This window comes from Choloepus didactylus, chromosome 2 (assembly GCF_015220235.1).
Source record: "Choloepus didactylus isolate mChoDid1 chromosome 2, mChoDid1.pri, whole genome shotgun sequence".
In the NCBI taxonomy this organism is placed as follows: Eukaryota; Metazoa; Chordata; class Mammalia; order Pilosa; family Megalonychidae; genus Choloepus; species Choloepus didactylus.
The window spans coordinates 208,337,352-208,350,319 of NC_051308.1; the positions used below are offsets into that span (position 1 = coordinate 208,337,352).

Below are 12,968 nucleotides of genomic sequence, written 5' to 3' on the forward strand. Positions count from 1 at the left end.
ACTTCTTGTCAGAAATAATGCAAGTCAGAAGAGAGTGGAGTGGCATTTTTAAAGTTCTAGAAGAAAAGCTTTAAGCAAGAATATATACACAGCAAAAATGTGTTTCAAAAATGAAAGCGAAATAAAGACTTCAGTAGTTTTCTCACACACATGCACAGATCAGTATTAGGCCAAAAAAATACGTATATTTTTCCAGGTATACAAAAGCTCAGAGAATTAATTTCCAGCAAGGATGTTGGGTAAAATGGATAGCCATTACACTGTATACTGAAGTAAACTATAGATGTAGTAGAGATCAAATTGTAAAAAAACAAGTACACATAAGTACTAAAAAAAGCCATGGATAAATTCCTTTATAAACTTGAGGTGGGGAAGGCCTTTCTAAATATGACTCAAAATCCAGATAAAATCAAGGAAAATACTGATAAGTTGGACTACACAAATATTAAAAACAAAACCTTTTTGGGGACAGAAACACTCTAGGCACAGTTAAAATATAAATGACAATTCGTGAGAAAATATTTGCAATGTATATAACAGATAAGGAACTAGTCTCCGTAACTTGTAAAAAACACATATTGAAATTTTTGAAAAGACCAAAACCAGTAGAAAAATGGACTTAAGACATGGACAGCTTACAGAGAAGATATATAAATGGTCATCAAACATATGAAAACATGCTTAACGTCACTCATAATTTTCCAAATGCAGATTAAAACCACACTGAGATATTCTTCCTCAGTTTCCTTATCAACCAAAATTCAAAAGGTGGAGAGCACTCTGTTGGCAAGGCTGGGATGAAACAAACACTTTTATTCATTGCTGGTGGTTATGCAAAATGGTATCATCTTAATGAGGTGGTACATAGAATTTGGCAATATCTGAGAAAAACTACAATGCATTTATCATTTGACCCATAAATCTCACTTCTAGGAATTTGATTATAGAGATAAACTTCCACAAAAATAAAGCAGTTTGCACACAGTTATTCATTGCAACATTGTTTATAGTGGCAAAACTATATAAACAACCTAAATGTCCATCCACAGGAGATGGGTTGAATGTTATATAGTACATTTACACAATGGAGTACCATGCTACCATAAAATGGAATGAGGAAGAGCTCTATAAACTTATATAAATATGTCATTAATGTGAAAAAAAGTATATATAATATACTACCTTTTGTGAAGGAGAAGGGGAAATATATGTGTAAATACACAGACACATATTGAATTGTGTAAATGTTTTACTTAATAAATAATATTAATCCAGAAGAAAAACAAACAAAGGAAACCCTAAAATTGATGACAAACAGAAACAAACTGAACTGCTTATCAAATAGATGTTATTACCACATTGAAAAAAGAATTCAAATAACTTTTGAACATGGAACGTTAATGTTACAACCGTAATGGATGCTAGCTAATAAATGTAGAAAGAATGATAGAATTAGAAAATCACCATTTTGCGACCGCCATTTTAATAATTGATTCAGGCAAGAGTAATCAATGAATGTTAAAATCAGTGGGTAAAAGGGTGTTGGGAAATAGGATATTCACAGTCTCAAAGTTTCTCCCCCACTGATAACCTGTTAATTACTAAAGGAAATTATAGTGAGGAAATCTGGCAGCCACCCCCTTAACCGGTGATTAAATTTAACATCAATGATTGCACAACTGACATTATGAACCTTTTGCGGTAATGGAGTAAGAAGCACTGAACATCTCCTTTTTTAGTAGGTTTGTCAAAAATGGTTAGCATGTGAGCCTCACCAGACAACTCACACTAGGGTTGAAGAAGGCAAGGAAGCCAGAAGAGCCAAATGGGCCGGGGGCAGGGAAGAGGAATCCAGAGCATGGAGATCAGGGTGAGGACACTATTGGTAGGTGGACAGACGAGAGACTGTGGTCAGAGGAAAGAAGTACAGAGTTGAAAGCTGGGGAAGGAGGAGAGAGGGCAAGGCCCAAGGTGCAGCTGTATTTGCACTTAGCTGGCATCAACCAGGAGCTGTCACTTTTCCTAGCTCCAACTGGGTTCACTGGGACATTGATACTGAGAGCTACTTCAAGAAAACAAGGTTCCATAGTCAAGTTTGGGATATACTGCATACTGCTTACTTTCACTCTGGTGAATTTTCAATGTTTATTACCATATTAAGAGCTCTAATTAATCCTGTGGGGGGAAGAAAAGTTCAGCCCAAATATGTAATCGTGAGGACACAATCAGAAAACTCCCAAGTTTGGGGATAGTCTACAAAACAGCTAGCCCAGACTTCAAAAATGTTAATGTAATGAAAGACCAAAAAAAAAGCAACGGTTCCATTCTAGATTAGAGGAGACTAAAGAAACATGACAAGCAAATATAATATGTGATTCTTGATTGGATCCTGTATTTAAAATAATTAAACAGCTATAAAGGACATTTGGGAATAATTGAGACTATTTTAATATTGATCGTATCTTAGTTAATTAAATTTCTTGGGTACGATAATATTGCAGTTTTGTAGGAGAATGTCCTTGTTCTAACGAAAGATATGTAATGAAGTGTTTAGGAGTTAAGTGTCATGATGTCTGCAATTTTTACATGGTAAAGGGAAAAAAGTGCAGTAGATGGAAAGCAAATACGGCAAAATATTGAATCCAGGTGAAGGGTACATAGTTGTTCATTTACTATTTTTGCTATTTTTCTATAGGTTTAATTTTTTTCAAAATAAAGTTTTTAAAATGAAACGTGTGTATGTGTTTGTGTGTGTGTGTGTTCATGTTCCCAGGCATCCTCTGGACCTCTCCCCAGAGTTGCTGAATCAGAATCTCTAGGTACTGGGGCTTGGGATTCTGCATAGCAAAATGGCTTCCCCAAGACTCTTAACACAGTTGATCTGTATTTGGGAAGCATTAAAACCTTGTATGGTTTCTTTTGTGTTCTCCTTACGTAAGGGAGATTACTCCTTGCATAGTCCTCCAGGGATAAAAGGTAGTAAGGTAGAATGATTCTCCTCAGTTTAGGTTGTCTTAAAGCTGCCAACCTTTTCCTTACAGCTACTTGTTATTACTGACCTATTCTACTGTTCAAGGTTGTGATTACTTCTTCTCATCAGGGCTGTATGGAAGAGTAATTCTCATACTTGGCTACCTATTAGAACCACCTAAGGAGCTCTTAAAAATTTCAGTGCCTAGTCCTTACCTCAGATCAGTTACATTACAATTTCTGGGGGTGGGACGGATGTATTCTTTAATGCTGCTTGGGAGATTCCAGTTCCAAGTTTGAGAAGCACTGGTCTAGAGCAGAAACGTGCCTGTAGTGAAGACCCCTAATCAGCTGTGTTAGGGTCCCAGCACAAACTACCTGCTCTGCAGAATTAGTCACATGCCTTGGCATATATATGTGGTACATTGACTTAAAAGGAATCCTTTGTATGTTCCTGTCACTGATCAGTCTTCTCATTTGCTAAGTAACCTCCAGGACCTGTCATTGGAAAGAGGGGTTAGAAAAGATGCATGTCTCATTTTCTGTTCACAAAATTTTAACTCCATTACAGAAATTTATAGGGAAAACAAAACAAAATTTAGAGGGAAGTGACTGGTGCTGGTGGCTTGTATTTTATAAAGGTACTTTTTAAAATATTCACTGAACTTTCTCTTCTCTACAGCAAAGCTCACAGCAACAGGTGATGCCAGAACCATCTATACCATCCACATCTATACTTACAAGTATCTCAAGATTTGTCATAAACCCTATCCCCAATTAAATTAATCTGAATTAACTGATGCTTGAATGTGTATATGGAGCTGTAAAAAGAAAGTGGTGATAACATCATGACAGAACTAAAAAGAATCTTAACTCCTTCCCAACTCTGGCTGGCTACTCACTTCTTCCTCTCTTGCAGTTCCACTTCTCATTTCTCCCACTCTCGGGATGAAATTTAGATAGTCCACCAGTCCTCAGTAAAACTGAGGTTTGGAAACACTGCTTTAGATCAGTGTCCTCATCTAACAAATACAGAAACAGAGAAAGGGACGTGAGTTGCCCAAAGTTGTACAGTGAGTTAATGGCATATTTCTATACATTCATTTATATGTAAAGCTCCTCTGGGAGGAGAGAGTGAATTGGGAGTGTCACAGAATCATCTTGACACCCGTAGAGTCAAAGAGCTCCACAAAGTTTGGAATTATATTGCATAGTACAATGGCAGGGTGGAGAGTGGGGCCCACAACATATGGTTCTTGATGTGACTGCTGTTCTGTTACCTGCCACAAGAGGGCGTGAACTCTGATTGTAGACCTCTGATTCACAGTTAAGTCCAGATCTTCATCAGGTCACTATTAGTTTAAGCAGCTGGACCCTAGCATATGCAGTGGTCCCACAGTCTTAAAAGTACCTGAAAGCTCTTTAGAGATGGTTCTTTACAGATATATATTTTTAAAAAATCTTAGATCAGCACAGAGATTTGCAGCATGCCAGGGTTTGGAATTAAAAGAAACCTGGTTTTGTATTGTTAGTTCAGCCACAAACTAGATGTGTGGCCACTGGTAAGTTGCTTTACCTTAGCTGTTAACCTTGATTTCCAGTTGCCTCACTTGCAAGATCATTAATAAACTGTACCACACATGGCTTTTTTTGTGTGAGGATTAAATGACATGATGAAGCATCCATCAATCCCTGGTACCCATTCAATAAGTGGAGATTTTTTTTCCCTCTCATTCAGTAAAACTCTCGCAGAATTTATATATTCTCATTGTTCTCTGAAACAGTTGTGTCTTACTTTGACTTATTTATTGGTGTACTGAGCAGTTCATGGCAAATCTTTAAGTTTGACTTGCTTCAGCCCTTCCCTAACCTAAGGAGAGTTGTTTTCCCCTACACAGACCAAGCCTAAATTTCTGGAGGAATTTTTTTTTTAAACCATGGCCAAAGGAGGAATGGTCAAGAGTCATTTGGCTGAGTGCTAAAACCCAACTCAAACTAGTTTAGAGAAGAAAAAGGAAGAGGCAGGGATTATTGACTCAAATAACCAAGAAATCCAAGTACTTGTGTGGTGTTGGATGTGTCTGAATATAGAGTTTTAAACACTATCATTTCTTTCCATCTCTTGCTGTACCTTGGCTTTATTATCAGGTGTATTCTCCATGTGTCAGTGCCAAATCTACAGACATCCTCGTAGCCATGATCTCAGAAAAAGAGGTACTCTCTCCAACATCCATATCATCTCATAAAAGGATTGGCCCAATTTGCGATATATATGTATATGTATATATACATACACACACATACACATACCCTTGGTCTAGGGATAGCTGATATTCTTAAATGTCATGCTTAAATTATTTTCTACCTCATGGCCAGGTGGGGAGGGCCATGTGATTGATATTGCACCAGATTACCCACACGAAGTTAAGGGTTTTTCCAAAAAGACAAAAAAAAAAAAATTCTGGGCAAGCAAAAAATTAAGTGATGGAGTTTTAGATTAAGTGATAGGAGTGTCCACATTGCTATCACCATTGTTAACGTGGGTGAGGTATCCCAAGAAACGTGAACTTGGAAACCTTGGCTTAGCGTAGTCATCTTCAGAAGTAAAAGGTTAAAACATCTGGAAAGGTAACGTTCTTTTTACTTCCATTTTCTTCTCTCATCTCACCTCCCTCTTAATGTAATTAGAGTTATTATTAATTAATACTTACTCCCCAGAACTGATTCTTCCTTTTCATTTTACCTGCATATTGAAGAGTTTAACATGGAGGTTAAGAGTGTGGGCTCAGGAGTCAGATTGCCTGGCCTGTCTTTGCTGTTTGCTTTGTGTGAAATCTTAAGCAATTTGCTTAACTCTGCACCTCTTTCCTCATCTGTAAAATGAAGATAATAATATCTACTTCTTACATTTGCCTTGAGGATTAAATTAGACAGTCAGTGTAAAGTGATGGCATGGTGCGTAGCACACAGTAAAGTATTCTGTAATATCAGACACTGTCGTTGATGTTTCCAACTCTGTAATTTTGGTGCAACCTGTCAGTTCCTTTTTCTGGGATGCAAAGGCTAGGTTGAGAGACTATTGAAAAGCAAAGATTTGGGTATCTGAGGATGGACAGTTGAAGCCAAATTATAGAAGCACTTGGGGGCTCCAGTTGGAAGACCTAACCAGGATAATGATCTTATTTTTAGAATTTATTGATTAAATAGTACATTCTTATTGGCTCGTACTTGCTGAATGACCATATACAGTTAACCTCTCTAAGCTTCTTTTGGGTCTTTTGGAAAATGAAGATTTTCGGTAAGATGATACCGTCTTATCTTCATCTTTCCACATCCTTAGTTTTTAAGTAAACAAGGAATATCAAGAAAGTATTTTATATTCTGTGGGTGCATTTGTGTGTGTGAGTTAGAGACAGTGTGGGGAGAAGGGAATAGTGAGTTAGTTTACATTGAGATAAACCCACAAAGATTTACTTGTATATTGGTTTTAACCATGGACATGTTTGGTTTCTTCAGGAGAAGAAGAAGAATCCAGACACACAGTGCTGTCTAGATCATTTCTAGATCTAAATCATTTCTAAGTATTGCTTAATCCTATCTCACATCTTTTGGAGGTTTTTCAAGGGAATTTTTCTACAAGTCAGGAAACTTTGGGTTCTCTGTCCCACTACTTTGCAGCACTGCCTTGGACAAGTTGCATTCCCTCTCTATGCCTTGTTTTCTTCAAGTGTCTAATGAGGCATTTATTCTATTTAACTTTAAATCCTTTCCTAACTATCTCTGATTCTGTAACTATCACAGTATATGTTATGGGCAAGAGTACCTGGATTCCAGAGGGAGAACTTGATATAGCCGTTCCCTTTGAAACATGTTTTTCATCTGCTGTTCATGATGTTTGCTGCAGGATTTCGGCTGAATGCCTCCTCTTGGCCCATGTTCCTTTTGAAGACGCTAAATGGAGCAGAGATGGCTCCCATCAGGATTTTCCACAAGGTATGGTATCCCTCAAATATCACAATCTCCAAGCTTCTTAAGGTCAAATACTTAAATTCTCTCAAGTACCAAGCCTCTGATGTCTACGTTGTATTTATGGCTTGAGGATGCCTTCTCAGAAACTAGTTTGGCAAAAGGATTTTTTTTTTTTTTTTTTTTTTTTTGCACTTTGTGAAGCACCAGCAATCCCCAGAGGAATAATATTCGATTCTCAAGTTAAGATTCCTGCTTTTTAGTTCCAGCTCTGCCAATAATAAGCTATGCCCACTTGGGGCAAACTCTTAAGTGTCTTTTGACCTCATCTATAATGTGAGGTTCTGTCTACCTCACAGGGTTGTTAAGAAGTTAAAATGTGTTCATTAGTAAAACATATAAAATGTATTGTAAATGTAAAAGAGCTATTCTTCTTATATATTCTGGAGTTCTGTGTAGTCCATGTTCTAGAGAGAAAGGAAGGAGACTAATTTGAGTACCTACAGTATGCTTGGCACTTTATTTATACTATTTCATTTAATAACCACAAAATCAACTAAATGATTTTGAATAAAGAACTTGTCCAAGATTGCATAATAAATGATGGATCAGGGATCCAAACCCTGTATTCATTCTTGATTGTTTTTCAAGGGGTGAGGCAATCAGTCTGCTATCCTCTGAATTCTTTAATGGGGCAAGAGTTGCTGTAACGGGGATGGAATTAGGTCTGCCTTTGCTGCTGGTTAAGTCTAAACCCTAAGAGGGCTGCTCTGGTTCCCACCGTCCTAGATAACTAGAAACCTTTTCATTACAAGAAACCTCAAAATACTGAGGAAAAGTAAAAACAAAACCAACAAATATTTATGCAAGGCAGGGATAGAAACCAGAGACTGCCATATGAAAGCCAAATTAGATCCCTCAAAAGTGTACCCCTTAGTGAAAAGATTATTACATTGATGACAAAGAGTCTCTGCTTGGCTCTGGGTTGGGATGGGGATGGGAATCTCCTCTGATTAAAACAGTCTTCCCCCTTTAAGTCCAGGATTCAGTAGAGTCTTTGTGTCATCTAGAAACTCCCAAGTTGTGTGGGAATAATTCTGCATACCTGGCAGAAACAAACCCAAAACCTCTCCAGAGGAACATGCTCTTAACTAAGGTATCACAGGAGCCCCAAAGGTGAAGTACCACTGAAGATGAGCCCTCAGTCCAGAATTACAAAACCTTCAAAAACTCTCAAAACAATCCAACTAAAGAGAGAGTCTATACGTGCAACAAACAGTAAGATTATAAACCAAGGACTTTCAGATAGTAGAAATATCCAGTGAAGATTATAAATTATTTTTAAATGACTAAAGAACTAAAAGAAAGACTAAATGACAAAAGTACAAAACACGTTTTAAAGGCAGATTTGTAAAAGAACCAAATAGAACATCTAAAAATGAAACTTAATTGGAATTAAAAATTAATAGGTAGATGAGTAAGCAGATTAAAAAGATAAAGAATTAACTGAAAAATGTATGTAAGGAAATTAACCAGAGAGATAAAGAGATGGAAAATATTAAAGAGAAGTTGAGACAAGGAGAATAACAGTAGAATAACCAATATATGCTATGCCTGTTTGGATGCACTATGTTTCCCAAAATGCCATGTTCTTTCAGGCAGTCTTGTGGGGGCAGACATATTAGTGTTGATTAGGTTGAAATCTTTGGATTAGGTTGTTTCCATGGAGATGTGACCCACCCAACTGTGGGTAACACCTTGATTAAATCATTTCCATGGGACTGTGGCCCCGCGCATTCAGCGTGGGTCTTGATTAGTTTACTGGAGCCCTATAAGAGCTCAGACAGAAGGAGCTCAGTGCCACAGCTTAGAGAGACATTTTGGAGAACGTCATTTTGAAACGCAAGCTGGGAGCAAGCAGATGCCAGGCACGTGCCTTCCCAGCTAACAGAGTTTTTCCGGACGCCATCAGCCATCCTTCAGTGAAGGTATACTTGTATTGATACCTTAGTTTGGAAACTTTTGCGGCCTTAAGACTGAAACTTTGTAACCAAATAAACCCCCTTTATAAAAGCCAATCCATTTCTGGTATTTTGCATGATGGCAGCATAAGCAAACTGGAAAATATGCCAAACAGGAAATCCAGAAAGATTAATTAGAAAGAATAGAGAAGAATGAATATTTGAGGAGATAATGACTGAAAATTTTCCTGAGTTGCTAAAAGACACAGATATTCAGATTTAAGGAGCATATTGATAAACATCACACTGTAACCATAGAAAACTAAAGGCAAAGAGAAAATCTGAGCAAATAATCAAAGATTATCTTCAGAGGGATTATAGTTAGGCTGACAGCATATTTCTTGACAGCAGCGGTACATGCCTGAAGATAACGGAATAATATATTCAAAGTACTGAGAGAAAGTAGTTGACCATCTAGAATTCTTTATCTAGCTCTACTTGTATTTTAGAATGAGAGTAAAGTCAAGACATCTTCAGACATACCAGTATGAGTGAATACTAGATTATCCACTGAAAGAACAACTGAAGTACTATGCTTCAGGAAGACAGTAATTGCATCCACAAAGTAAGAGTGTGATGCAAGAAGTAATGGTGAGGAAGGAAATTGATTAGCACATAGGAAAAGCTAATCCAACATGGCCTGTACTGCATAAGCTAGTTATAATTACAGAAGTGATTAATTGGCAGTAAACAATGAGGAATTAAATTATTAAACACCTGTGTAACTAAGGAGTAAAGTGTTCTAAGTTTCCTGTATTGAGACCAGAAATAAAAGTGAGCTTTAGACTTTGCTATGTTATCCATGCAGTTAAAATCTTAAGGGGATCCACTAAAAGACTATAAATAGATTGTTAACTTCTGAATCATTGGAGGGGGGAACAGGGAATAAAATTCAGTTGATTGAAAAGGAGATAAAAGAACCTTGAAAATCAGGTCAAATAGAAATATAGACAAGAAGATAGCCGTAACCTAAATGCATCAGTTATCACAAGAAATGAGTTTAAACTCATCAGTGTAGTCAGACATAGATTAAATTTTTTTAATCTAGCTATATGCTTTTTGCAAGAGAGAATGCTAAAGCAATGACACAAAAATATTGAAAGTAAAATAATATAAAAAATATTCCAGGCAAACTTTTATATCAAAATAATGGTAATGTTAACTATAATGAAATCAGACCAAAGACACTTTGATGATAAAAAGCATTAGAGACCACTAATGATAAAAATACAGTTCACCAAGAATGTTAAGCAGTTGTAAATACACATGGTGCTTCTCAAAAACTCAGCCTCTCAGTATATAAAGCAAAGTTTGACAGAATTACCTGGAAAAATGGGAAAAATGAGAATTACTAGGAGAAATTTTAATACACATCTCTCAATAATTGATAAATCAAGCAGACAAAAAATTGGTTTATCAGTCAACATAAGCTAATCAGTATAAAATCATTTGATTAATTTTTAAAAATCAGTTATGGGGAGAACCTAAGGTGGCGGCTAGGTGAGACAGGACAAAAAAACACCTCTGTGAAAAATACTAGATAAAAGACAGAAAGTGACCCAGAACACCAGTTCCAGCGATGCGCCAGGTGGACAAGGTCTGTTAAATCCACAGGGACCATGCATTTGGAGAAACTGGGAATCTGCGTTCTGAAACAAGTGAGTGAGCTAGCTGAAAGTCTGGTGGCTGCACTGCGGCGTGAGGAACCCGTGGGTTGGCGTTTGGAGATGGACTAGTTCTTTAAAAAAAAAAAAAAAACCAGGAGCAGCTGTGGATACGGCGGCAAGAACCATGCAGTGAAGCACAGCAGGGACAGGCTGTGCCAACGCCTCAATATCTGGTGTGGAAGATAGCCCTTCCCACACCTGCTGCTAATTATCTCGGAGCCAGGAGGGCAGAGGGGAGCCAAAAGGAGAAAGAAACTGTGCCCCTTGCAGCCATCTTCCCAGAGGGCTGGGGACACTGCTGCCTGGGGCCGGAGCCACACCCCAGAGCCACGCCAAGGGTCCCAGTGTGACGGGGAGTGTTTCCCACAGCACCGCGCACATGTCACAATATCGGCTGTGGACAGTGGCCTTTAGTGCACCCACAGCTAATTGTCCCAGAGCTGGGAAGGTGGAGCTGTGCGAAAAGGGGGAAATTAACACACCCCATTTAGCCATCTTTACAGCAGGCTGGGAATGGCCCTGCATGGCCTGGCAGCCCAGGGCTTCCCTGGAAGGCCAGCACGCACTTGTGACATGGCACAAAGGCAAAGTTGGGGAGAACTGACTTGAGGGGACTAGGTGACTCGCAGACACCATCTGCTGGTTAGTTAGAGAAAGTGTACGTCACCAAGCTGTAGATCTGACAAATTAGAGATTGGTGTTTTTCATATTCTGAAAGAACCCTATCAAGTAAAGTAAATGCCAAGAGGCCAAAAACAACAGAAAATTTTAAAGCGTGTGATAAAACCAGATGATATGGAGAACCCAATCCCAAACACCCAAATCAAAAGATCAGAGGAGACACAGTATTTGGAGCAATTAATCAAAGAGCTAAAGACAAACAATGAGAGCATGGCACAGGATATAAAGGACATGAAGAAGACGCTAGAAGAGCATAAAGAAGAACTTGAAAGAGTAAATAAAAAAATAGACGATCTTATGTAAATAAAATCAACTGTTGACCAAATTTAAAAGATTCTGGATACTCACAGTACAAGACTAGAGGAAGCTGAACAACGACTCAGTGTTCTCAAGGACCACAGAACGGAAAATGAAAGAACAAAAGAATGGGGAAAAAAATCAAAAAAATTGAAATGGATCTCAGGGATATGATAGATAAAATAAAACATCCAAATTTAAAACTCATTGGTGTCCCAGAGGGGGAAGAGAAGGGTAAAATTCTAGAAAGAGTATTCAAAGAAATTGTTGGGGAAAACTTCCCAAACCTTCTACACAATATAAATACACAAAGCATAAATGCCCAGCAAACTCCAAATAGAATAAATCCAAATGAACCCACTCCAAGACATATTCTGATCAGACTGTCAAATACTGAAGAGAAGGAGCAAGTTCTGAAAGCAGCAAGAGAAAAGCAATTCACCACATACAAAGGAAACAATATAAGACTAAGTAGTGACTACTCAGCGGCCACCATGGAGGCAAGAAGGCAGTGGCATGACATATTTAAAATTCTGAGAGAGAAAAATTTCCAACCAAGAATACTTTATCCAGCAAAACTCTCCTTCAAATTTGAGGGAGAGCTTAAATTTTTCACAAACAAATGCTGAGGGATTTTGCTAATAAAAGACCTGCCCTACTTTAGATACTAAAGGAGCCCTACTGACAGAGAAACAAAGAAAGGAGAGATATAGAGAAATTTATCAGACATATATAGAACATTACATCCCAAATCACCAGGAATCACATTCTTATCTAGTGATCACAGAACTTTCTCTGGAATAGACCATATGCTGGGACATAAAACAAGCCTCAATAAATTTTAAAAAATTGAAATTATTCAAAGCACATTCTCTGACCACAATGGAATACAAATAGAAGTCAACAATCATCAGAGACTCAGAAAATTCACAAACACCTGGAGGTTAAAAATGAGAGAGAGATGAAAACGTTCCCAGATAATCAAAAGCTGAGGGACTTCATCACCAGTAGATCAGTCCTATAAGAAATGCTAAAGGGAATTGTGCAGGCTGAAAGGAAGGGACACTGAACAATTGACTGAAACCACATGAAGAAATAAAGATTTCTAGTAAAGATCACATGGTAAATATAAATACCAATACTACTGTATTTTTGATTTGTAACTCCACTATTTACTTCCTACAGGATCTAAAAGACATAAAGTGTAATGATAAATCAGTGGTTTTGGATTCAATGTAAAATATATAATTTTTGACAAGAACTACATAAGGGTGGGGGAATGGAGGAATATAGGAACATAGTTTAGGTGTCCTATTGAAGTTAAGTTGGTATCAAAGAAAAGCAAGATTGTTATAGATTTAAGAGG

The 12,968-nt window shown here is 37.6% G+C and overlaps 1 protein-coding gene across 10 annotated transcripts in view; it reads left to right on the plus strand.

The window, feature by feature from the left end:
• The window catches only part of SCMH1 (Scm polycomb group protein homolog 1), a 234,828-nt gene that overhangs the window by 125,351 nt on the left and 96,509 nt on the right, over positions 1-12,968 (plus strand). For all 10 annotated transcript variants that reach the window (XM_037827535.1, XM_037827541.1, XM_037827539.1 and 7 more), the window contains one exon: positions 6,875-6,963. In XM_037827535.1, coding sequence (XP_037683463.1) covers positions 6,875-6,963 — 89 coding nt within the window. The remainder of the gene's footprint in view (positions 1-6,874; positions 6,964-12,968) is intronic.